Here is a 27,359-nt window from a genome sequence, read left to right as displayed (position 1 = left end):
GGAGTGTTTGATGGGGACAGTGTAGAGGGAGCTTTACTCTATCTAACCCCCGTGCTGTACCTGTCCTGGGAGTGTTTGATGGGGACAGTGTAGAGGGAGCTTTACTCTGTATCTAACCTCGTGCTGTACCTGTCCTGGGAGTGTTTGATGGGGACAGTGTAGAGGGAGCTTTACTCTGTATCTAACCCCCGTTCTGTACCTGTCCTGAAGTTGGAAGTGTTTTGTTTTCAAAAGGAAACATCCTTCAACATGATGGGCACAAAATTCACTCTTTCTTTCTTCCTTTTCTTTTTGTTTCTCCTTTTCCACTCTGTTTCTTGGCTTCATTCGTTCTTTCCTGATTCTTTCCTCTCTGTCCACCTTTGTCTCCCTGTCTGTGTCTGTGTGTGGTTGAGTGTGTGGCTCTGTTATCTTTCATATGTTTTCTCTTTTTTTCCCCTCTCTCTGTCTCTCCTCACTATCTCTCTGTACACTATCTGCCTCTGTACTTACCTCTCCCTATTGGTAGATGCTGTGTAGTTTGATTGGGAAGTTTATATTAATAGTGTAATGTTGCTAAATTGCTCAGAGTCTCCCAGATGAAGAGCGAGAGAGGGTGTTACTCGAAGAGAAGATTGGAGGCAGCAGAATCGTCAACAACATCACGACAAACACACAGAGCAACGGCTCTCAGCGGCCAAAACCTGGCAGCCCTACCTCGCCAGCCTCACCAACCTGTAAGGTGAGTGCTTTGATCGCTGCTGTGGTGCTGACCCAACAGGACATAGGAACAGGAGGAGGCCGTTCAGCATGTTGTGATATTCAATCAGATCATGGCTGATCTGTGACCCATATCCTTTGATATCCTTACCCTACAAAACTATCAGTCTCAGTCTTGAAAGCTCTAATTGATACCCAACCTTTTGAGAGAGAGAGTTACAGATTTCCACTCCCTTTCATGTGAAGAATTGCTTCCTGACATCACCCCTAAACGGCCTGGCTCTAATTTTAACATTATGACCCTCATTCTGGCCTCCTCCACCCAGGGAAATAGTTTCTCTCTTTCTACCCTATTAATTCCCTTTAAGTACCTTAAATATCGCAATTATATCTCCCATTTCTAAACTCAAAGGAATACAAGCCACATTTCTACAACCTGTCACTGTAATTTAATTCCGTAAACCATGACATCATTCTGGTGAATCTACACTGCACCCCTTCCAAAGTCAATGTTACCCTTCCTGAAGAGCGGTGCCCGGAACTGGACACAATTACTCCAGATAGAGTCCGGCCAAGGCTTTGTAAAGTGAAGCATCACTTCTTCCCCTTTGAATTCCAGGGCCCTGGACCAATTGCTAAGCTAGTGTCCTAGGCCCAACCATCTTCAGCTGCTTCATCAATGACCTTCCCTCAATCATAAGGTCAGAAGTGGGGATGTTTGCTGATATTGCACAATGTTCAGCACCATTCACTACTCATCAGATACTGAAACAGTCCATGCCCACATGCAACAAGACCTGGACAACATTCAGGTTTGGAATGATAAGTGGCAAGTAACATTTGTGCCAGGCAATGACCATCTCCAATGAGAATCTAACCACCTCCCCTTGACGTTCAACAGCTTTACCATCGCTGAAACCCCCACCATCAACATCCTGTGGCTTACCATTGATCAGAAACATAACTGGACCAGCCAGATAACTACTGGCTACAAGAGCAGAACAGAGGCTGGTAATTCTGTAGCAAATAACTCACTTCCTGACTCCCCAAAGCCTGTCCACCATCTACAGGGCACAAGTCAGGAGTGTGATGGAATACTCTCCACTTGCCTGGATGGACACAGCTCCAACAACACTCAAGAAGCTCGACACCATCCAGGACAAAGCAGCCCACTTGACTGGCACCCCATCCACCACCTTCAGCATTCCTGGAATTCCATTCCAAACAGCACCGTGGGTGTACCTACCTCACCCATGGACTGCAGCGGTTCAAGAAGGCAGCTCACCACCACCTTCTCAAGGGCAATTACGGATGGGCAATAAATGCTGGCCTGGCCAGCGACGCCCACATCCCATGAAAGAATTTTTAAAAATCACTCCCTTCACCACCAACGCACAGTGGCAGCAGTGTGTACCATCTACAAAGATGCACTGCAGCAACTCACCAAGGCTCCTTCGACAGCACCTTCCAAACCTGCGACCTCTACCACCTAGAAGGACAAGGGCAGCAAATACATGGGAACACCAGCACCTGCAAGTTCCCCTCCAAGTCACACACCATCCTGACTTGGAACGATATCGCCGTTCCTTCACTGTAGCTGGGTCAAAATCCTGGAACTCCCTTCCTAACAGCACTGTGGGTGTACCTACACCACATGGACTGCAGCAGTTCAAGAAGGCAGCTCACCACCACCTTCTCAAGGACAATTAGGGATGGACAATAAATGCTGGCCTAGCCAGTGACGCCCACATCCCATGAAAAAATGTTTTTTAAATCCAAATGCTGTACTGCCAATATTGGAAGCACTGAGCGTGCAGCTCAACTTTGCACTCGTGATTCAGTCTGAGACTAAATATATGACCACGTTTCGATGCCCCTCTGGCTTCTTATCCCTCCCCAGCTGTTTTTGTTTATCAGTCTGTCACCCATATCTGGGGCTTCCTGAGTAATGCAGCATAGAGGCCTGCTTTAGATTGGGAAAAAGAACCTGACCTGAACCCGATCGAACCACAGCAGATCTGAGCCCGACCCGACCCGAGCCGAGCCAAGCCCCTCCGATTTTGCCCCGAGCCTGACCTGATCCAAAGCCGCCACTACTCGACCCGTCCCGAGCCCGACCCGACCATCACTTTACTTACTTTCCTGACACCCAACTGGCAGGAAGCTGCAGCGCATGCGTGATGACATCATAGTGACATCACTCGCTCACTGCGCAGACTCCGTTTTGTCCCAGACTCCCGGCTCAGGTAAATTTTTTTTATTTTTAATACTCACCAGCAGAGCACGGACCGTGTGTGTCCGGCCCGACCCGACTCGACCTGGACTCAACCTGACCTGAACCCGTCACATGTCGTCGGGTCCCATCGGATTCGGGTCGGATAGCAGGCCTCCAATGCAGCATGGTGATGAGGTGAATGGCAACATTGTCCCACTGGATCTGCCACCAGGAGGCGCATGAGAGCAGCCCGTGGTGACGGGCAACTTTCCCACTGATTTCCGAAATGATTTTTCCCCATCTGCCTTCCACTCTGTTCCCCACATAAACAAAGGGGGGTAGAGGGGTCGGGGGGAAGTTGATTCTGGGCTGTCCCTCCCTGTTTCCACCTTCCAGTTATGGAAAACCTAATGAATTCCCAGGAATCAAAGCTGCTGGGAATTGGCTGACACGAGTGAGATTGGCAAGTGATGTAGTGACATTGTTTGAATTCAGTTTAGAATGAAAATCTGTTGACTAAAAAGCTCTGATCGGGAAAAGTGACAATGAAATGGAAGGATTGTTGGAAAAGCCCAACAGCTTCACCCGTACCCCAGTGGGACTCCTTTAGGGAAGGAAACCTGCTGTCCTTACCCACGTGTGGAACCCGTACCCCAGTGAGAGTCAGTGTGTGTGGGACCCGTACCCCAGTGAGAGTCAGTGTGTGTGGGACCCGTACCCCAGTGAGAGTCAGTGTGTGTGGGACCCGTACCCCGGTGAGAGTCAGTGTGTGTGGGACCCGTACCCCGGTGAGAGTCAGTGTGTGTGGGACCCGTACCCCACTGAGAGTCAGTGTGTGTGGGACCCGTACCCCACTGAGAGTCAGTGTGTGTGGGACCCGTAACCCAGTGAGAGTCAGTGTGTGTGGGACCCGTAACCCAGTGAGAGTCAGTGTGTGTGGAACCCGTACCCCAGTGAGAGTCAGTGTGTGTGGGACCCGTAACCCAGTGAGAGTCAGTGTGTGTGGGACCCGTACCCCACTGAGAGTCAGTGTGTGTGGAACCCGTACCCCAGTGAGAGTCAGTGTGTGTGGGACCCGTACCCCAGTGAGAGTCAGTGTGTGTGGGACCCGTAACCCAGTGAGAGTCAGTGTGTGTGGGACCCGTACCCCAGTGAGAGTCAGTGTGTGTGGGACCCGTACCCCAGTGAGAGTCAGTGTGTGTGGGACCCGTACCCCACTGAGAGTCAGTGTGTGTGGAACCCGTACCCCAGTGAGAGTCAGTGTGTGTGGGACCCGTAACCCAGTGAGAGTCAGTGTGTGTGGGACCCGTAACCCAGTGAGAGTCAGTGTGTGTGGGACCCGTAACCCAGTGAGAGTCAGTGTGTGTGGAATCTGTACCCCAGTGAGAGTCAGTGTGTGGGGAATCCGTACCCCAGTGAGAGTCTGTGTGTGTGGGACCCGTACCCCAGTGAGAGTCAGTTTGTGTGTGTGGAACCCATACCCCAGTGAGAGTCAGTGTGTGTGGGACCGTACCCCAGTGAGAGTCAGTGTGTGTGGGACCCGTAACCCAGTGAGAGTCAGTGTGTGTGGGACCCGTACCCCAGTGAGAGTCAGTTTGTGTGTGTGGAACCCGTAACCCAGTGAGAGTCAGTGTGTGTGGGACCCGTAACCCAGTGAGAGTCAGTGTGTGTGGGACCCGTAACCCAGTGAGAGTCAGTGTGTGTGGGACCCGTAACCCAGTGAGAGTCAGTGTGTGTGGGACCCGTACCCCAGTGAGAGTCAGTGTGTGTGGGACCCGTACCCCAGTGAGAGTCAGTGTGTGTGGAATCCGTACCCCAGTGAGAGTCAGTTTGTGTGTGTGGAACCCGTACCCCAGTGAGAGTCAGTGTGTGTGTGGAACCCGTACCCCAGTGAGAGTCAGTGTGTGTGGGACCGTACCCCAGTGAGAGTCAGTTTGTGTGTGTGGAACCCGTACCCCAGTGAGAGTCAGTGTGTGTGGGACCGTACCCCAGTGAGAGTCAGTGTGTGTGGAATCTGTACCCCAGTGAGAGTCAGTGTGTGTGGGACCCGTAACCCAGTGAGAGTCAGTGTGTGTGGAATCTGTACCCCAGTGAGAGTCAGTGTGTGTGGAACCCATACCCCAGTGAGAGTCAGTGTGTGTGGGACCCGTAACCCAGTGAGAGTCAGTGTGTGTGGGACCCGTACCCCAGTGAGAGTCAGTTTGTGTGTGTGGAACCCGTAACCCAGTGAGAGTCAGTGTGTGTGGGACCCGTACCCCAGTGAGAGTCAGTGTGTGTGGAACCCGTAACCCAGTGAGAGTCAGTGTGTGTGGAATCTGTACCCCAGTGAGAGTCAGTGTGTGTGGGACCGTACCCCAGTGAGAGTCAGTTTGTGTGTGTGGAACCCGTACCCCAGTGAGAGTCAGTGTGTGTGGAATCTGTACCCCAGTGAGAGTCAGTGTGTGTGGGACCGTACCCCAGTGAGAGTCAGTTTGTGTGTGTGGAACCCGTACCCCAGTGAGAGTCAGTGTGTGTGGAATCTGTACCCCAGTGAGAGTCAGTGTGTGTGGGACCCGTAACCCAGTGAGAGTCAGTTTGTGTGTGTGGGACCCGTACCCCAGTGAGAGTCAGTTTGTGTGTGTGGAACCCGTACCCCAGTGAGAGTCAGTGTGTGTGGAATCCGTACCCCAGTGAGAGTCAGTGTGTGTGGAACCCGTAACCCAGTGAGAGTCAGTGTGTGTGGGACCCGTAACCCAGTGAGAGTCAGTGTGTGTGGAATCTGTACCCCAGTGAGAGTCAGTGTGTGTGGGACCCGTAACCCAGTGAGAGTCAGTGTGTGTGGAATCTGTACCCCAGTGAGAGTCAGTGTGTGTGGGACCCGTAACCCAGTGAGAGTCAGTGTGTGTGGAATCTGTACCCCAGTGAGAGTCAGTGTGTGTGGGACCCGTACCCCAGTGAGAGTCAGTGTGTGTGGAATCTGTACCCCAGTGAGAGTCAGTGTGTGTGGAATCCGTACCCCAGTGAGAGTCAGTGTGTGTGGGACCCGTACCCCAGTGAGAGTCAGTTTGTGTGTGTGGAACCCGTACCCCAGTGAGAGTCAGTGTGTGTGGAACCCATACCCCAGTGAGAGTCAGTGTATGTGGGACCCGTACCCCAGTGAGAGTCAGTTTGTGTGTGTGGAACCCGTACCCCAGTGAGAGTCAGTGTATGTGGGACCCGTACCCCAGTGAGAGTCAGTTTGTGTGGGACCCGTACCCCTGTGAGAGTCAGTGTGTGTGGGACCCGTACCCCAGTGAGAGTCAGTGTGTGTGGGACCCGTACCCCAGTGAGAGTCAGTGTGTGTGGGACCCGTACCCCAGTGAGAGTCAGTGTGTGTGGGACCCGTACCCCAGTGAGAGTCAGTGTGTGTGGGACCAGTACCCCAGTGAGAGTCAGTGTGTGTGGGACCCGTACCCCAGTGAGAGTCAGTGTGTGTGGGACCCGTACCCCAGTGAGAGTCAGTGTGTGTGGGACCCGTACCCCAGTGAGAGTCAGTGTGTGTGGGACCCGTACCCCAGTGAAAGTCAGTGTGTGTGGAATCCGTACCCCAGTGAAAGTCAGTGTGTGTGGGACCCGTACCCCAGTGAGAGTCAGTTTGTGTGTGGGACCCGTACCCCAGTGAGAGTCAGCGTGTGTGGAACCCGTACCCCAGTGAGAGTCAGTTTGTGTGTGTGGAACCCGTACCCCAGTGAGAGTCAGTGTGTGTGGAACCCGTACCCCAGTGAGAGTCAGTGTGTGTGGAACCCGTACCCCAGTGAAAGTCAGTGTGTGTGGAATCCGTACCCCAGTGAGAGTCAGTGTGTGTGGAACCCATACCCCAGTGAGAGTCAGTGTATGTGGGACCCGTACCCCAGTGAGAGTCAGTTTGTGTGTGTGGAACCCGTACCCCAGTGAGAGTCAGTGTGTGTGGAACCCATACCCCAGTGAGAGTCAGTGTATGTGGGACCCGTACCCCAGTGAGAGTCAGTTTGTGTGTGTGGAACCCGTACCCCAGTGAGAGTCAGTTTGTGTGTGTGGAACCCGTAACCCAGTGAGAGTCAGTGTGTGTGGAACCCGTACCCCAGTGAGAGTCAGTGTATGTGGAACCCGTACCCCAGTGAGAGTCAGTGTGTGTGGGACCCGTACCCCAGTGAGAGTCAGTGTATGTGGGACCCGTACCCCAGTGAGAGTCAGTGTGTGTGGAACCCGTACCCCAGTGAGAGTCAGTGTATGTGGGACCCGTACCCCAGTGAGAGTCAGTTTGTGTGTGTGGAACCCGTACCCCAGTGAGAGTCAGTGTGTGTGGAACCCGTACCCCAGTGAGAGTCAGTGTGTGTGGGACCCGTAACCCAGTGAGAGTCAGTGTGTGTGGGACCCGTACCCCAGTGAGAGTCAGTTTGTGTGTGTGGAACCCGTAACCCAGTGAGAGTCAGTGTGTGTGGGACCCGTAACCCAGTGAGAGTCAGTGTGTGTGGGACCCGTACCCCAGTGAGAGTCAGTTTGTGTGTGTGGGACCCGTAACCCAGTGAGAGTCAGTGTGTGTGGGACCCGTACCCCAGTGAGAGTCAGTTTGTGTGTGTGGAACCCGTAACCCAGTGAGAGTCAGTGTGTGTGGGACCCGTAACCCAGTGAGAGTAAGTGTGTGTGGGACCCGTACCCCAGTGAGAGTCAGTGTGTGTGGAATCCGTACCCCAGTGAGAGTCAGTGTGTGTGGGACCCGTATCCCAGTGAGAGTCAGTTTGTGTGTGTGGAACCCGTACCCCAGTGAGAGTCAGTGTGTGTGGGACCCGTACCCCAGTGAGAGTCAGTGTGTGTGGAATCCGTACCCCAGTGAGAGTCAGTGTGTGTGGGACCCGTACCCCAGTGAGAGTCAGTGTGTGTGGGACCCGTACCCCAGTGAGAGTCAGTGTGTGTGGAATCCGTACCCCAGTGAGAGTCAGTGTGTGTGGGACCCGTACCCCAGTGAGAGTCAGTTTGTGTGGGACCCGTACCCCAGTGAGAGTCAGTGTGTGTGGAGCCTGTACCTCAGTGAGAGTCAGTGTGTGTGGCACCTGTACCCCAGTGAGAGTCAGTGTGTGTGGAGCCTGTACCTCAGTGAGAGTCAGTGTGTGTGGCACCTGTACCCCAGTGAGAGTCAGTGTGTGTGGAACCCGTACCCCAGTGAGAGTCAGTGTGTGTGGGACCCGTACCCCAGTGAGAGTCAGTGTGTGTGGGACCCATACCCCAGTGAGAGTGAGTGTGTGTGGAATCCGTACCCCAGTGAGAGTCAGTGTATGTGGGACCCGTACCCCAGTGAGAGTCAGTGTGTGTGGAATCCGTACCCCAGTGAGAGTCAGTGTGTGTGGAATCCGTACCCCAGTGAGAGTCAGTGTGTGTGGAATCCGTACCCCAGTGAGAGTCAGTGTGTGTGGAATCCGTACCCCAGTGAGAGTCAGTGTATGTGGGACCCGTACCCCAGTGAGAGTCAGTGTGTGTGGAATCCGTACCCCAGTGAGAGTCAGTGTGTGTGGAATCCGTACCCCAGTGAGAGTCAGTGTGTGTGGAATCCGTACCCCAGTGAGAGTCAGTGTATGTGGGACCCGTACCCCAGTGAGAGTCAGTGTGTGTGGAATCCGTACCCCAGTGAGAGTGAGTGTGTGTGGAATCCGTACCCCAGTGAGAGTCAGTGTATGTGGGACCCGTACCCCAGTGAGAGTCAGTGTGTGTGGGACCCGTACCCCAGTGAGAGTCAGTGTGTGTGGGACCCGTACCCCAGTGAGAGTCAGTGTGTGTGGAATCCGTACCCCAGTGAGAGTCAGTGTGTGTGGAATCCGTACCCCAGTGAGAGTCAGTGTGTGTGGAATCCGTACCCCAGTGAGAGTCAGTGTGTGTGGAATATTGAATCATAGCGTTAAACAGAACAGAAATAGGCCATTCGGCCCATTGTGTCTGTGCCAGCCATCAAGCACCTATCTGTTCTAATCCCATTTTCCAGCACTTGGTCCGTAGCCTTCTATGCTATGGTGTTTCAAGTGCACATCTAAATACTTCTTAAATGTTGTGAGGGTTCCTGCCTCTAACACCCCTTCAGGCAGAGCGTTCCAGATTCCAACCAGCCTCTGGGTGAAAACATTTTTCATCAAATCCCCTCTAAACCTCCTGCCCTTTACCTTAAATCTATGCCCCCTGGTTATTGATCCATCTACTAAGGGAAAAAGTCTCTTCCTATCTATCTATTGTGTCAGAGTCCCTGCTATCTCCTCCCTTGCCTCACATAACAGCCTGGAATACATCTCATCTGGGCCTGGGGATTTATCCACTTTTAAGCCCGCTAAAGCAGCTAATATTTCCTCCCTTTCAATGCTAATTTGTTCAAGTATATCACAATCCCCCTCCTTGATCTCTACACCTACATCGTCCTTCTCCATAGTGAACCTCACCAATGTCTGCCGGCTCCACACACAGATTGCCACTTTGGTCTCTAATGGGTCCTACTCTTTCCCTGGTTATCCTCTTGCCCTTAATATACTTATAAAACGCCTTAGGATTTTCCTTTATCCTGCCTGCCAGTGTTTTTTCCTGTCGCCTCTTTGCTCTCCTAATTACTTTTTTAAGTACCCCCCCCCCCCCTACACTGGAACCTGTACCCCAGTGAGAGTCTGTGTCTAAACAGGAGGTTGGAGTGAAGCTGATTAAGGTAGAGAGAGTCAGTTCCAAGTATGTAGTGATTCTCCCCATTTGTGTTGTATTCTTCTGTCACAGAGTTTATAGACAGGAGCAGGAGGAGGCCATTCAGCCCCTCGAGCCAGTTCCTCCTTTCACTTAGATCATGGCTGATCTAAGGCTCAACCCCATTGAATTCAGTTTATTTGTTATCCGCCTGCAAAGCATTTTGAAAGCTGTCGATAATGAGTGGTGAAACCTTTTCATTTCCTGAATCTTTTCTCTCCCGTTTCAGAGCATCCCTGAGCGTCCGCAGCAACCCATCTCTGCCATGTTCCTCTTCTTCCAGGAACAGCGAAAGGACAATCCGGATCTAACGGAGAGCGAGCTGACACGCCAGCTGGCCAGGATGTGGAACGAGTTGTCAGAGAGGAAGAGGGTAGGGAGGTTAGCTTAGTCGGGGAGTGGGGGAGCGGGGAATGAGGCTGAGTGTGTGTGGCCTCGCTCTCTAACTCATCCTATTCCTGTATCTCTTTGAATGACGCCCTGGGATGGGTCACACACTGTAACTCTTCTCCTGCCAGATGATGAATCCTAAGCCAAATATTTTGCATTTTGCTGCCTTTGATGGATTGAGATCAGGATGATTGGAAGTGATGTATAATTGTTTCACTTCACCCTGAGCTCTGCTTTCTTCAGTATTGAGGTCCTGTAGCTGCAGATCTTCATTCTGTCATCTTTTTGGCTCCAAGAACGAGACTCCCGGATGGTATGTTGCCTCTCAGGTGCCAGGGTCAGGGATGTCTCGGATCGAGTCTACAGGATTCTTAAGGGGGAGGGGGAGCAGCCAGAGGTTGTGGTACATATCGGTACCAATGACATAGCTAGGAATAGGGATGAGGACCTGAAAAGCGAATATAGGGAGTTAGGTTGGAAGCTGAAAGGCAGGACGAGCAGAGTAGTAATCTCAGGATTGTTACCAGTGCCACGTGCTAGTGAGGCTAGAAACAGGGAGCGAGTGCAGCTGAACACGTGGCTACAGAACTGGTGTAGGAGGGAGGGATTCAGATATGTGGATCATTGGGATACCTTCTGGGGAAGGTGGGATCTGTACAAGAGGGACGGGTTGCATCTGAACTGGAGGGGCACCAATATCCTGGGCGGGAGGTTTGCTAGAGCTCTTCGGGAGGGTTTAAACTAGTTTGGCAGGGGGATGGGAACCGGAGCCATGGATGGAACAGGCTGATATGCTTGAACAGGTTGAGGTTAAGAGGGAGGATGTGCTGGAAATTTTGAATGATATGAGGACAGATAAGTCCCCGGGGCCAGACGGGATATACCCAAGGATATTACGGGAAGCGAGGGAAGAGATTGCCGCGCCTTTGGCGATGATCTTTGCATCTTCACTGTCCACTGGAGTAGTACCGGATGATTGGAGGATGGCAAATGTTGTTCCCTTGTTCAAGAAAGGGAATAGGGATAACCCTGGGAATTATAGACCAGTCAGTCTTACGTCAGTATTGGGCAAATTATTGGAGAGGATTCTGAGAGACAGGATTTATGATTATTTGGAAAAGCATGGTTTGATTAGAGACAGTCAGCATGGCTTTGTGAGGGGCAGGTCATGCCTCACAAGCCTTATTGAATTCTTTGAAGATGTGACAAAACACATTGATGAAGGAAGAGCAGTGGATGTGGTGTATATGGATTTTAGCAAGGCGTTTGATAAGGTTCCCCATGGTAGGCTTATTCAGAAAGTAAGGAGGCATGGGATACAGGGAAAGTTGGCTGTCTGGATACAAAATTGGCTGGCCCATAGAAGTCAGAGGGTGGTAGTAGATTGAAAGTATTCAGCATGGAGCTCGGTGACCAGTGGTGTTCCACAAGGATCTGTTCTGGGACCTCTGCTCTTTGTGATTTTTATAAATGACTTGGATGAGGAGGTGGAAGGCTGGGTTAGCAAGTTTGCTGATGACACGAAGGTTGCTGGAGTTGTGGATAGTGTGGAAGGCTGTTGTAGGTTGCAACGGGACATTGACAGGATGCAGAGCTGGGCTGAGAAGTGGCAGATGGAGTTCAACCTGGAAAAGTGTGAAGTGATTCATTTTGGAAGGTTGAATTTGAATGCGGAATACAGGCTGAAAGACAGGATTCTTGGTAGTGTGGAGGAACAGAGGGATCTTGGGGTCCATGTCCATAGATCGCTCAAAGTTGCCACCCAAGTTGATAGGGTTGTTAAGAAGGCGTATGGGGTGTTGGCTTTCATTAACAGGAGGATTGAGTTTAAGAGCCGCGAGGTTATGCTGCAGCTCTATAAAGCCCTGGTTCGACCACACTTGGAATATTGTGTTCAGTTCTGGTCGCCTCATTATAGGAAGGATGTGGAAGCTTTAGAGAGGGTGCAGAGGAGATTTACCAGGATGCTGCCTGGACTGGAGGGCATGACCTACGAAGAAAGATTGAGGGTGATAGGGCTTTTCTCATTGGAGCGAAGAAGGATGAGAGGTGACTTGATAGAGGGGTACAAGATGATTAGAGGCATAGATAGAGTGGATAGTCAGAGACTTTTTCCCAGGGTGGAAAGGGCTATCACCAGGGGGCATAATTTTAAGGTGATTGGAGGAAGGTTTCGGGGAGATGTCAGAGGTAGGTTCTTTACACAGAGAGTGGTGGGTGCGTGGAATGCGCTGCCAGCTGTGGTAGTAGAAGCAGATACATTCGGGGCATTTAAGCGACTCTTGGATAGGTACATGGATGATAGTAGAATGAAGGGTAGGTAGTTAGTTTGATCTTAGAGTAGGTTAAAGGTTCGGCACAACATCGTGGGCCGAAGGGCCTGTACTGTGCTGTACTGTTCTATAAGTATTGTTCACCCTTTCTGCTTTTTAAGCCATTGAGTGTGCCAGATCAGAGCTCCTGGTGATTCATCAGTAAATACACTTCAGCATCTGATAGCCTGTTTCCCCGTGTCAAGCATTTACATCTGTTCAGACAAACACCTTGTCGCGAACTTCACTTGGTCATTTGGGTATACCTCAAGTCCCCCATTCACCCAGGCTCCCCTTCCCAACCCCTGCTGCCCCTCTCCCACATTCTCCCCTCTCCCTACCCCCCCCCTCCAATACCTCCCTAAGAGGAGAGGGGTGCGGAGCAATGTGGAGAAATGGATTGGAGGTGAATGCGGAGAGAGGAGTGGGGGCGGAGAGAGGAGTGGGGGGGGAGCTCAGAGAGGGGTCAGCACCAGGTGGGGGGAGAGGGCATGAACTGAGTGGCTTGCTAATCCATTTCAGAGGGCATTTTAAGAGTCACATTGCTGTGGATCTGGAGTCAGATGTAGGCCAGACCAGATAAGGATGGCAGATTTCCTTCCCTGAAGAACATTAGTGAACCAGATGGGTTTTTATGAGAATCAACAATGGTTTCATGGTCACCATAAGACGAGCTATTTAATTCCCAGATTAATTGAACTCAAATTTCACCATCTGCCATGGTGGGATTTGAACCCATGTCCCCAGAGCAGTAGCCTGGGTCTCTGGGTTACTAGTCCAGTGACATTACCAACTATGTCACTGCCTCCCCATGAAGAAGAGCGAGGGGAGCGGGACATAGGAGAGACTGGCAGCTCTGCCATTTATTCTGTGCTGCTCACTGGTTATCTGATGGCTTTATTTTGCTGTTTGCCAGGAAAAGTACAAGAAGATGGAAAGAGCCTTGAAGGCTGAACACGAGCGAAAGATGCAGAACTTCTTGAAGGAGAAGAAGGATGCTGGGGCCGCAAGGAAAGGGAGGCTACCCGAGACCCCCCGAACAGCTGAGGAGATCTGGGAGCAGACAGTCATCAGCGATTACACAGCAAAGCACTGGGTATGTGACCACTGGAACGGAGCTGCATTTATTTATTTTTACATTTCTGTTCTCGGGATGTGGACATCACTGGCTATGACAGCATTTATTACCCATCCCTAATTGCCCTTTAGAAGGTGGTGGTGAGCTGCCTTCTCGAACCGCTGCAGTCCATGTGGGGTAGATACACCCACAGTGCTGTTAGGAAGGGAGTTCCAGGATTTTGACCCAGTGACAGTGAAGGAACGGCGATATAGTTCCAAGTCAGGATGGTGTGTGACTTGGAGGGGAACTTGCAGGTGGTGGTGTTCCCATGTATTTGCTGCCCTTGTCCTTCCAGGTGATAGAAGTCGCAGGTTTGTAAGGTGCTGTCGAAGGAGCCTTGGTGAGTTGGAAATGGATCTGTGATCTTCAGTGGAACAGCCTGACTCATGACTTTGTAACTCAGCCTCCTCTAACTGACCTAGAGCAGTGCACAAGCACCAGACTCTGCATTTCTCCTCGTCTATATCTAGCGATAATAATGTAACCCAAAGCTTGCATCTGCAGGAGCTTCTCTTCACCTCTTTTAGTAATAAATTCTTGTGTTCATATGTATAATAGAGTAGAATCATAAAATGGTTCCAGCACAGAAGGAGGCCATTCAGCCCATCATGTCTGTGCCAGCTTTCTGCTAGAGCAACTCACCGAGTCCCACTCCCACGCCTTTCTCTGTTGCCCTGCAAATTTTTTCTCTTCAGATCGTTGTCCAATTTCCTTTTGAAAGCCATGACTGAATCTGCCTCTACCACACTCTCAGGCAGTATATTCCAGATCCTAACCACTCGCTGCGTAAAAATGTTTTTCCTTGTGTCGCCTCTGGTTCTTTTGCTATTCACCTTAACTCAATGTTCTCTTGTCCTCAATCCTTCCACCAATGGGAACAGTTTCTCTCTATCTACTCTCTCCTCATTATTTTGAACACCTCGATCAAATCTCCTCTAAACCTTCTCTAAGGAGAACAGTTCCAGCTTCTCCAATCTATCCACGTAATTGAAGACAATCATCCCTGGAACCATTCTCGTAAATCTATTGTGAATAAAAAAAACGCTGTGAAGGCTTTAGAGAGGGTGCAGCAAAGAGAAAGTGCTGGTTTAACCATGTCATGGAGCGCCTGCAATGGCCGGCGGCCAGACATAACAAACGAACTCGTTTATATAAGCACTCTCCATTCTAAATGTGAACACACGGACTTATAAGGGAACTATATGAACAGAGTCTGAATTTAGGACGGGGACTAGTACGTGTGTACTGGTCTGATTATTTGCTGGCTTTTTACCCCACTTCACTCAAATGATACTCTTGTTCTTCACGCCCTGTGTGAAGGAGATTGTCTCGTGACAAAATAACAGGCTTCACATTCTGCGCACTTCCAGTCTCTCTTCTCCAGCACACCTGTTGCAGATGCATCTGTTGATGACATTATTAGGAGTGACCACTGCACAGTCCTTGTGGAGACAAAGCCCTGTCTTCACATTGAGGATACCCGCCATCATGTTGCGTGGCACTACCACCGTGCTGAATGAGATAGATTTCGAACAGATCTAGCAGCTCAAAACTGGACACCCATGAGGCGCTGTGGGCCATCAGCAGCAGCAGAATTGTATTCAACCACAATCTGTAACCTCATGACTTGGCATATCCCCCACTCGACCATTACCATCAAACCGGGGTACCAACCCTGGTTCAATGAAGAATGCAGGAGGGCATGCCAGGAGCAGCACCAGTATTGGAGAAACCTGAGGGACTAAATTCTGATGAGTCCCCAGGACAGGTGGCCTACATCCTAGGGTTCTAAAAAAGATAGTTGAAGAGGTAGCGGATGCACTAGCTATGATTTTCTGGACTTCCTTAAATTCAGGAATGGTCCCGTCAGATTGGAAGTTGGCAAATGTTACACTGCTTTTCAAGAAAGGAGGTAGAGAGAAAACAGGAAACTATAGGCCAGTTAGCCTAACATCAGTCGTTGAGAAGATGCTGGAAACTATTATTTAAGAAATCTTAACATTGATGTTGGAAAAGCACAGTATGATTAGAACAAGTCAGCATGGTTTTACGAAAGGGAGATCCTGTTCGACAAATTTATTAGAGTTTTTTGAGGATGTAACTAGTAGGGTAGATAAAGGGGAACCAGTAGATGTAGTATATCTGGATTTTCAAAAGGCATTCGATAAGGTGCCACATAAAAGATTAATAGGCAAGATAAGGGCTCATGGTGTTGGGGGTAATATATTAGTATGGATAGAGGATTGGTTAACAGACAGGAAGCAGAGTGTGGACATAAATGGGGCATTTTCAAGTTGGCAGGCAGTGAATAGTGGGGTACTGCAAGGATCAGTGCTGGGGCCTCAGCTATTTACAATCTATATTAATGACTTGAATGAAGAGACAGAGAGTAATGTATCTAAGTTTGCTGATGATACAAAGCTCAGTGGAAAGGTAAGCTGTGGGGAGGACAGAGAGGCTGCAAAGAGATATAGACAGGCTGAGTGAGTGGGCAACACGATGGCAAATGGAGTATAATGTAGGTAAGTGTGAAGTTGTTCACTTTGGTTGTAAAAATAGAAAAGCCGAATATTTTTTTAAAAGGTGTGAAACTTGTATGTGTTGATGTTCAGAGAGACTTGAGGGTACTCATAGAAGGAACGCACAAAGTTAACATGCAGGTGCAGCAGGCTATTAGGAAGGCAAATGACATGTTGGCCTTTATTGCAAGGGGACTGAAGTACAAGAATAAAGAAGTCTTATTAAAATTGTACAGGGCTTTGGTGAGACTGCATCTGGCATACTCTGTGCAGTTTTGGTGTCTACATTTGAGAAAGGATCAAACTATAGAAAAGTTACGGCACAGAAGGAGGCTATTCAGCCCATCGTGTCTGCGCCGGCTGAAAAAACTAGCTGCCCAATTTAATCCCACCTTCCAGCACCTGGTCCGTAGCTTTGCAGGTTACAGCACTTCAGGCGCATGTCCAGATACCTTTTAAATGAGTTGAGGGTACTTGAACTGGAGGCAGTGCAGTGACTAAATTGGTCCCTGGGATGAGGGGGTTGTCTTATGATGAGAGGCTGAGTAAATTGGGCCGATATCCCCTGCAGTTCAGAAGAATGAGAGGCGATCTCATTGAGATATACAAGATTCTGAAAGGGCTTGATAGGGTAGAAGCTGAGAGATTGTTCCCACTGGTCAGAGAATCTAGAACACGGGGACACAGTCTCAGGATAAGGAGCCAATAATTCAGAACTGAGCTGAGGAGAAATTATTTCACTCAAAGGGTTGTGAATCTTTGGAATTCTCTACCCCAGAGGATGTGGATGCTCCATCATTGAATACATTTAAGATTTAGATTTAGAGATACAGCACTGAAACAGGCCCTTCGGCCCACCGAGTCTCTGTCGACCATTAACCACCCATTTGTACTAATCCTACACTAATCCCATATTCCTACCACATCCCCACCTGTCCCTATATTTCCCTACCAGCTACCTATACAAGGGGCAATTTACAAAGGCCAATTTACCTATCAACCCGCAAGTCTTTTGGCTGTGGCAGGAAACCGGAGCACCCGGAGGAAACCCACGCAGACACAGGGAGAACTTGCAAACTCCACACAAGCAGTATCCAGAATTGAACCCGGGTCGCTGGAGCTGTGAGGCTGCGGTGCTAGCCACTGTGCCGCTGAGATAGATAGAGTTTTGGTCTCACAGGGAATCGAGGGATATGGGGAGTGGGCAGGAAAGTGGAATTGAAGCCCAAGATCAACCATGATCTTATTGAATGGCGGAGCAGGCTCGATGGGACAGATGGTCCACTCCTCCTATTTCTTATGTTCTTGTATTGAGGTGTCAGCCTGGTGAAGCTGCAATATAGGACACTTTGCAAGGCAACAGCAGAAGCAGCATGCAATAGACAGAGCTAAGCAATCCCACAACCAACGGATCAGATCTAAGCTCTGCAGTCCTGTTACATCCAGTCGTGAATGGTGGTGGATGATTTCACAATTAACCAGAGGAGGAGGCTCCACAAATTAACCCATGCTCAATGATGGGGGAGCTCAGCACATCAGTGCAAAAGACAAGGTTAAAGCATTTACATCCATCCTCTCGGCACTTCTGGCTGATGATGATCCATCTCGGCCTTCACCTGAAGTCCCCAGCATCATAGATGCCAGACTTCAGCCAATTCGATTCACTCCGCGTGATATCAAGAAACGACTGAAGGCACTGGATACAGCAAAAGCTATGGGCCTTGACAACATTCCGGCAGTAGTACTGAAGACCTGTGCTCCAGAACTTGCCGTGCCCCTAGCCAAGCTGTTCCAGTACAGCTACAACACTGGCATCCACCCTGCAATGTGGAAAATTGCCCAGGTATGTCCTGTACACAAAAAGCAGGACAAATCCAACCCGGCCAATTACCGCCCCATCAGTCTACTCTCAATCATCAGTAAAGTGATGGAAGGTGTCATCAACAGTGCCATCAAGCGGCACTTGCTTCGCAATAACCTGCTCAGTGACGCTCAGTTTGGGTTCTGCCAGGGCCACTCAGCTCCTGACCTCATTACAGCTTTGGTTCAAACATGGACAAAAGAGCTGAACTCCAGGGATGAGGTGAGAGTGATTGCCCTTGACATCAAGGCAGCATTTGACCAAGTATGGCATCAAGGAGCTCCAGCAAAACTGGAGTCAATGGGAATCGGGGGATAACTCTCCGCTGGCTGGAGTCATACCTAGTGCAAAGGACGAATGTTGTGGTTCCTGGAGGCCACTGCAAGAGTTCCTCAGGGCAGTGTCCTAGGCCCAACCATCTTCAGCTTTTTTTAGTCGTTCGTGGGATGTGGGTTTTTTTTAAATTCCTTCGGGAGATGTGGGCTTGGCTGGCTAGGACAGCATTTATTGCCCATCCCTAATTGCCCTTGTGAAGGTGGTGGTGAGTTGCCTTTTTGAACTGCTGCAGAGCTTGGGGTGTAGGTACACCCACAGTGCTGTTAGGAAGGGAGTTCCAGGATTTTGATCCAGTGACATTGTAGGAACGGCGATATAGTTCCAAGTCAGGATGGTGTGTGACTTGGAGGGGAACTTGCAGGTGGTGGTGTTCCGTACAGGTCACGGGTTTGGAAGGTGCTGTCTAAGCAGCCTTGGTGCATTGCTGCAGTGCATCTTGTAGATGGTACACACTGCTGCCACTGTGCGTCGGTGGTGGAGGGAGTGAATGTTTGTAGATGGGGTGCCAATCAAGCGGGCTGCTTTGTCCTGGATGGTGTCGAGCTTCTTGAGTGTTGTTGGAGCTGCACCCATCCAGGCAAGTGGAGAGTATTCCATCACACTCCTGACTTGTGTCTTGTAGATGGTAGCTAGGCAGTTACTCGCCGCAGAATTCCCAGCCTCTGACCTGCTGTTGTAGCCACAGTATTAATGTGTCTGGTCCAGTTCAGTTTCTGGTCAATGGTAACCCCAGGATGTTGATAGTGGGGGATTCAGCGATGGTAATGCCATTGAATGACAAGGGGAAATGATTAGATTCTCTATTGTTTGAGATGGTCATTGCCTGGCACTTGTGTGGTGTGAACGCTACGTGCCACTTATCAGCCCTGGATGTTGTCCAGGTCTTGCTGCATATGAACATGGGCTGCTTCAGAATCTGAGGAGTCGTGAATGGTGCCCTATCCATCACCTGCAAGAAGTTCGACACCATCCAGGACAAGAGCAGCCACTTGATTGGCATCCCATCCACCATCGATACACAGTGGCAGCAGTGTGTACCATCTAAAGGATGCACTGCAGCAACTCACCAAGACTTTATCGACAGCACCTTCCAAACCCGCGACCTCTACCACCTAGAAGGACAAGGACAGCAGTTGTACCTACCGACATGGACTGCAGCAGTTCAAGAAGGCAGCTCACCACCACCTTCTCAAGGGCAATTATGGAGGGGCAATAAATGCTGGCCTGGCCAGCTATGCCCACATCCACCGAAGGAATTAAAAAAAGTCACACTCACGCACTCAGACGCAGGCATGCAGAGATACTCTCATACACATTGGCAAAAGGCAGCAGAGCCAAAAGCTAAATTCCTCGGACCTACCCATCCTCTCCACCTCTTACAAAATCCCCCATGAACCCAAAGACTCACCCATGATCAAAGAGGTTCTACAGAATCTAGACTGTGCACACCAGTGAGCTCACAAACTAATCCATCTGGGTCTCAAATCCAGGGTCGGGGTCCATGCCCAGAGTCTCTGTACCATTCTCGAGCTCCAGTCTCTGCCTGTTTCTCACCACTTTATCTGGTCCATAGACTCTTAACCATTTTCCTAGCTTGTTTAAAAAAAAAATAGAAACAGAAAATCCTGGAATCACACAGCAGGTGTGTCATGTATGGAGGGATGGAGAGACAGATAGAAGAGAAGGAGAGGGGGGGGGACTCTGAGAAATCGAGAGAGGGGTACAGAGAGAAAGTGGGTGAGACCCAGACAGAGAGTGGTGAGAGAGAGAGAAGGCTGCTTAACCTGTCATTTCACAGCCCAGCTCAGATCTCTTCTGCGCTGTAATGATTTTGTGATTGTGTGATTCTGCAGTGAGTTGGGTTGTTGTTAAGTTTCAATATATTGTGAGATCAGTCTTGCTTTTTAACCCTTTTTACTGACTACACCTCATACCCACAGAACGACCGCAAGAAGGCGCAGTCAGCAATGGAGGCTGCCTGGAAGGCCATGGAGAAGAAAGAGAAGATTCGCTGGATTAAGAAGGCAGCAGACGACCAGAGGAGATATGAGGTGTGTGCAGTGATCATTGTGTTCCTTTCACCCCACCCCAGTCCCTCCTCTCAGCTCCTGCAGAATCAGCCCATTGCTGGCGGGACAGGTCCCAGGGACAATGACTGCCCTAGAGATTCTACACCCCAGTGATAGCCCAGGCAGCATACATCAGCAAGAAAGACTTGCATTTATATAGCACCTTTCATAACCTCCAAGCGGAACGCACTTGCCAGCCAAAGAAATGTATCATTGTTGGGATGTGGCAGTGAATTTGTGTACAGCAAAATCCCACAGAGAGTAATATAAGAATGATCAAATAATATGTTCAGGCATTGAACAGTAAATATTTCCCAGGGCCCCGAGGAGAGCTCTCCTGCTCTTCTTCGGAAAGTGTCATAGGATCTTTTACATCCACCAGAGAGGGCAAATGGGGCCTCAGTTTAACATATCCAAAAGAGAGCACTCCAACAGTGCAGCATTCCCTCAGTACTGCCCCTCTGACAGTGCAGCATTCCCTCTGTAATGCCCCTCCAACAGTGCAGCATTCCCTCAGTACTGACCCTCCAACAGTGCAGCATTCCCTCAGTGCTGACCCTCTGACAGTGCAGCATTCCCTCAGTACTGACCCTCTGACAGTGCAGCATTCCCTCAGTACTGACCCTCTGACAGTGCAGCATTCCCTCAGTACTGACCCTCTGACAGTGCAGCATTCCCTCTGTACTGACCCTCTGACAGTGCAGCATTCCCTCAGTACTGACCCTCCGACAGTGCAGCATTCCCTCTGTAATGCCCCTCCAACAGTGCAGCACTCCCTCAGTACTGACCCTCCGACAGTGCAGCACTCCCTCAGTACTGACCCTCCAACAGTGCAGCATTCCCTCAGTACTGACCCTCCAACAGTGCAGCATTCCCTCAGTACTGACCCTCTGACAGTGCAGCATTCCCTCAGTACTGACCCTCCGACAGTGCAGCATTCCCTCAGTACTGACCCTCCGACAGTGCAGCATTCCCTCAGTAACTGCCCCTCTGACAGTGCAGCATTCCCTCAGTACTGCCCCTCCGACAGTGCAGCATTCCCTCAGTACTGCCCCTCCGACAGTGCAGCATTCCCTCTGTACTGCCCCTCCGACAGTGCAGCATTCCCTCTGTACTGCCCCTCCGACAGTGCAGCATTCCCTCTGTACTGCCCCTCCGACAGTGCAGCATTCCCTCTGTACTGCCCCTCTGACAGTGCAGCATTCCCTCTGTACTGCCCCTCTGACAGTGCAGCATTCCCTCAGTACTGCACCCCCCGACAGTGCAGCATTCCCTCAGTACTGCCCCTCCGACAGTGCAGCATTCCCTCTGTACTGCCCCTCTGACAGTGCAGCATTCCCTCAGTACTGCACCCCCCGACAGTGCAGCATTCCCTCAGTACTGCACCCCCCGACAGTGCAGCATTCCCTCAGTACTGCACCCCCCGACAGTGCAGCATTCCCTCAGTAATGACCCTCCGACAGTGCAGCATTCCCTCAGTACTGCCCCTCTGACAGTGCAGCACTCCCTCAGTACTGACCCTCCGACAGTGCAGCACTCCCTCAGTACTGACCCTCCGACAGTGCAGCATTCCCTCAGTACTGACCCTCCAACAGTGCAGCATTCCCTCAGTACTGACCCTCTGACAGTGCAGCATTCCCTCAGTACTGACCCTCCGACAGTGCAGCATTCCCTCAGTACTGACCCTCCGACAGTGCAGCATTCCCTCAGTAACTGCCCCTCTGACAGTGCAGCATTCCCTCAGTACTGCCCCTCCGACAGTGCAGCATTCCCTCAGTACTGCCCCTCCGACAGTGCAGCATTCCCTCTGTACTGCCCCTCCGACAGTGCAGCATTCCCTCTGTACTGCCCCTCCGACAGTGCAGCATTCCCTCTGTACTGCCCCTCCGACAGTGCAGCATTCCCTCTGTACTGCCCCTCTGACAGTGCAGCATTCCCTCTGTACTGCCCCTCTGACAGTGCAGCATTCCCTCAGTACTGCACCCCCCGACAGTGCAGCATTCCCTCAGTACTGCCCCTCCGACAGTGCAGCATTCCCTCTGTACTGCCCCTCTGACAGTGCAGCATTCCCTCAGTACTGCACCCCCCGACAGTGCAGCATTCCCTCAGTACTGCACCCCCCGACAGTGCAGCATTCCCTCAGTACTGCACCCCCCGACAGTGCAGCATTCCCTCAGTAATGACCCTCCGACAGTGCAGCATTCCCTCAGTACTGCCCCTCTGACAGTGCAGCATTCCCTCAGTACTGACCCTCCAACAGTGCAGCATTCCCTCAGTGCTGACCCTCTGACAGTGCAGCATTCCCTCAGTACTGACCCTCTGACAGTGCAGCATTCCCTCAGTACTGACCCTCTGACAGTGCAGCATTCCCTCAGTACTGACCCTCCGACAGTGCAGCATTCCCTCAGTACTGCCCCTCTGACAGTGCAGCATTCCCTCTGTAATGCCACTCCAACAGTGCAGCACTCCCTCAGTACTGACCCTCTGACAGTTTGTTTTTATTCATTCATGGGATGTGGGCATCACTGGCCAGGCCAGCATTTATTGCCCATCCCTAATTGCCCTTGAGAAGGTGGTGGTGAGCTGCCTTCATGAACCGCTGCAGTCCATTTGGGGTAGGTACACCCACAGTGCTGTTAGGAAGGGAGTTCCAGGATTTTGAACCAGCGACAGTGAAGGAACGGCGATATAGTTCCAAGTCAGGATGGTGTGTGACTTGGAGGGGAATTTGCAGGTGGTGGTGTTCCCATGTATTTTCTGCCCTTGTCCTTCTAGGTGGTAGAGGTCGCGGGTTTGGACGATGCTGTCTAAGGAGCCTTGGTGCATTGCTGCAGTGCATCTTGTAGATGGTACACACTGCTGCCACTGTGTGTCGGTGGTGGAGGGAGTGAATGTTTGTAGTAGGGGTGCCAATCAAGCGGGCTGCTTTGTCCTGGATGGTGTCGAGCTTCTTGAGTGTTGTTGGAGCTGCACCCATCCAGGCAAGTGGAGAGTATTCCATCACACCCCTGACTTGTGCCTTGTAGATGGTGGACAGGCATTGGGGAGTCAGGAGGTGAGTTACTTGCCTCAGGATTCCTAGCCTCTGTCCTGCTCTTGTAGCCACAGTATTTATATGGCTGCTCCAGTTCAGTTTTTGGTCAATGGTAGCCCCTAGGATGTTGATAGTGGGGGATTCAGTGATGGTAATGCCAGTGAATGTCAAGGGGAGATGGTTAGAATCTCTCTTGTTGGAGATGGTCATTGCCTGGCACTTGTGTGGCACGAATGTTACTTGCCACTTATCAGCCCAAGCCTGGATATTGTCCAGGTCTTTCTGCATTTCTACACGGACTGCTTCAGTATCTGAGGAGTCACGAATGGTGCAGCACTCCCTCAGTACTGACCCTCTGACAGGACACTGATCTCTGGAGTGGGGTTTGATTCCATAACCTTCTGACTTGGGCGAGAGGGCTACCTACTGAGCAATGGCTGACACTAGGTTGTTTGGCCATGGAGGGCATCATCCTCCAGAATTAAACTCTCCTGGGACTATAACCACACACGAGCATTTTTCTGAACATGTCACTGAATACAGTCTCATGAGTGTTTGATGGGGGCAGTGTAGAGGCAGCTTTACTCTGTATTTAACCCCATTTTTTTTTTTTTATAAGGTGGCCTTTATACCCCAGGCCCCTTTTATATCTTTTCTCTCGAGGGGGCCTTTATTCCTCAGGCCCCCTTTATATACATATTTACATTTTTTAAAAATAACTTTTGTTAAAAAACAGATGAATAAACCAAAAACTCAAATTAAAATGCCATTCTCGGCGTCAACGATGCACTCCAGTCCCTGCGGTGCCCACCGGTCGCGGAAGGCCTCAAGCGTGCCGGTGGAAACCGCATGCTCCTTCTCCAGGGACACCCGGGTGCGAACGTAACCACGGAAGAGGGGCAGGCAATCGGGGAGGACGGAACCCCCGACGGCTCGCAGCCTGGACCTATGAATTGCCACCTTGGCCAGGCCCAGGAGCAGACCGACTAGGAGATCCTCCTCCCGGCCCAAGCCCCTCCGCGCCGGGTGCCCAAAGATCGGGAGCGTGGGACTGAAGTGCAGCCAGAACTTGAGGAGCAGCCCCTTCAAATACTCAAAGAGGGGCTGCAACCTCACACACTCCATATATACATGGAACACGGACTCGTCCAGGCCGCAGAACGTACAGGCGGCCTGGGAGACCGTGAACCTACTTAAAAGCCTATTGCACGGGACTGCTGTGTGCAACACCCTCCACCCCAGGTCCCCGATGTAAAGGGGGAAGACTCCCGCATAGAGCGACCTCCATCGGGGTTTCCCCTCGCCGCCAGATGGCAACGCGGACCGCCAGGGCATGTCCGGCCGGCTGACGAGGGCTAGGAAGTGGAGAGTGTGCAGGAACAGCCCGTACAGGAAACCCCTCCACGCCGATTGGAATGGCACGGAGGGCATTTCCGAGAGGCGGTTCGGTTTGTCCGGGACCCGAGGAGGGTTTCGGGGCCTGGGTCCGATGAGCAGTTCTGGCCGAGCCGGGGTCCGTTCGGCCGGGAGCACTCCACTCTCCCGAGCCCCCTCGCCACCCGCAGTGAGGGGCGACCCGGGGGCTTTGGATACTCCTCCTCCTGCCAGTCCGCCCCCGGAGTCGGCCGCCCGGACAGCCGAGGCGCTTTCCTCCGCCGGCGGGGGAGTGCCCTGACTGGAGGCGACCATGTTCCGGACTCTGAATAGATCACAGTAAAAGACAGGCAACTCCCTCAGAGAGGCGCGGCTAACGGTCTGTCCCTGTCCTGGAATTGTTTGATGGGGACAGTGTAGAGGGAGCTTTACTCTGTATCTAACCCTGTTTTTTTTTCACATCGAGGGGGCCTTTATCCCTCAGGCCCCCTTTATGTACATATTTACAGTTTTAAAATAACTTTATTAAAACAGATAAATAAACAAAAAAAAAAACTCAAATTAAAATGCCATTCTCGGCGTCGACGATGCACTCCAGTCCCTGCGGTGCCCACCGGTCGCGGAAGGCCTCAAGCGTACCGGCGGACACCGCATGCTCCTTTTCCAGGGACACCCGGGCGCGAACGTAACCGCGGAAGAGGGGCAGGCAATCGGGGAGGACGGACCCCCCGACGGCCCGCAACCTGGACCTGTGAATTGCCACCTTGGCCAGGCCCAGGAGCAGACCGACGAGGAGTTCCTCCTCCCGGCCCAAGCCCCTCCGCACCGGGTGCCCAAAGATCAGGAGCGTGGGACTGAAGTGCAGCCAGAATTTGAGGAGCAGCCCCTTCAGATACTCAAATAGGGGCTGCAACCTCGCACACTCCATATAAATGTGGAACACGGACTCGTCCAGGCCGCAGAAAGTACAGGTGGCCTGGGAGTCCGTGAACCTACTTAAAAGCCTATTGCACGGGACTGTTCTGTGCAGCACCCTCCACCCCAGGTCCCCGATGTAAAGGGGGAAGACTCCCGCGTAGAGAGACCTCCATCGGGGTTTCCCCTCGCCGCCAGATGGCAACGCGGACCGCCAGGGCGTGTCCGGCCGGCTGACGAGGGCGAGGAAGTGGAGAGTGTGCAGGAGCAGCCCGTACAGGAAACCCCTCCGCGCCGATTGGAATGGCACGGAGGGCATTTCTGAGAGGCGGCTCGGGTTGTGCGGGACCGGCTCCCGAGGAGGGTTTCGGGGCCTGGGTCCGATGAGCAGTTCCGGCCGAGCGGGGGTCAGCTCGGCCGGGATCGCTCCGCACTCCCGAGCCCCCTCGCCACCCGCAGTGAGGGGCGTCCCGGGGGTTTCGGCTACTCCTCCGCCCGCCGGACCGTCCCCGGAGTCGGCCGCCCGGACAGCCGAGGCGCTCTCCTCCGCCGGCGGGGGAGCGCCCTGACTGGAGGCGACCATGTTCCAGACTCGGAAAAGATCCCGGTAAAAGACAGGCAACTCCCTCGGAGAGGCGCGGCTAACGGACTCCACCGGGAGCTCCGTGTCGTCTTGAAGGCAGTGACACTGGCGGAAAAAATACGTCGCCAGCGCACACCATCTGGGAGGACGCTCGACGTACAGGTATCTCTGCAGGGTCCGAAGGCGGAGAGTCGCAGCCTGGGTGCGGACGCACACCAGCGACTGACCGCCCTCCTCGATCGGGAGACTCAGGACCGCGGCAGAGACCCAGTGTTTCCTCTTGCCCCAGAAGAAATCGACGAGTTTCTTCTGGATCTTGTTGGCAAATACAGGGGGCGGGGCCAAAGTGACCAACCGGTACCACAGCATGGAGGCCACCAGTTGGTTTATGACCAACGCTCGGCCCCTGTAGGAAAGCACTCGGAGCAGTCCTGTCCAGCGCCCCAGCCGAGCGGTGACTTTCGCCTCCAACTCCTGCCAGTTTGCCGGCCAGGCTTCCTCAGCGGGGCTAAGGTGGACTCCCAGATAGAGGAGGTGCGTGGTGCTCCACGCAAAAGGTGTCATCTCCTCCGGCAGGGAGTCCACCCGCCACTGACCAACCAGGAGTCCGGAACATTTCTCCCAATTGATCCTCGCGGAGGACGCGGCAGAAAAGGTCTGCTGGCAGTCGCGCATCCTCCGCAAGTCAACGGGATCTGTGATTGCGAGGAGCACGTCGTCGGCGTAAGCCGAGAGGACGACCCGCATGGCCGGCTCGCGCAGAGCCAATCCCGTCAACCTCCTGCGAAGCAGGCACAGGAAGGGCTCCACGCAGATGGTATACAATTGGCCGGACATGGGGCACCCCTGACGCACTCCTCTCCCAAAGCGAACGGGCGCCGTCAAGGACCCGTTAACTTTGACTAGACACTCTGCGGCAGCATATAAAAGTCGGACCCGGGCCACAAAATGCGGCCCGAGTCCGAAAGCGCGCAGAGTCTCGAAAAGGTAATCGTGATCCACCCTGTCGAACGCCTTCTCCTGATCGAGGGAGAGAAAGGCGACCGACTGACCAGTCCTCTGGGAAAGATGGATCAGGTCCCCGACCAGGTGGATGTTGTCCTGGATGGACCGGCCCGGGACCGTGTAGGACTGGTCGGGGTGGATCATGTGGGCCAGCACGGAGCCCAGGCGGGTAGACATAGCCCGGGCAAAGATCTTATAATCCGTGCTGAGGAGAGAGACCGG

The 27,359-nt window shown here is 52.0% G+C and overlaps 1 protein-coding gene across 1 annotated transcript in view; it reads left to right on the top strand.

Moving 5' to 3' along the window:
- The window catches only part of LOC137369690 (nucleolar transcription factor 1-like), a 173,363-nt gene that overhangs the window by 71,205 nt on the left and 74,799 nt on the right, over window positions 1-27,359 (top strand). Inside the window, exons 5-8 of the mRNA XM_068031025.1 lie at window positions 569-721; window positions 9,849-9,992; window positions 13,238-13,417; window positions 20,098-20,208. Coding sequence (XP_067887126.1) covers window positions 569-721; window positions 9,849-9,992; window positions 13,238-13,417; window positions 20,098-20,208 — 588 coding nt within the window. The remainder of the gene's footprint in view (window positions 1-568; window positions 722-9,848; window positions 9,993-13,237; window positions 13,418-20,097; window positions 20,209-27,359) is intronic.

This window comes from Heterodontus francisci, chromosome 5, assembly GCF_036365525.1.
Source record: "Heterodontus francisci isolate sHetFra1 chromosome 5, sHetFra1.hap1, whole genome shotgun sequence".
In the NCBI taxonomy this organism is placed as follows: Eukaryota; Metazoa; Chordata; class Chondrichthyes; order Heterodontiformes; family Heterodontidae; genus Heterodontus; species Heterodontus francisci.
Note: the sequence above shows the minus strand (reverse complement) of the source record. Positions and strands in the feature narration are given on the sequence as shown.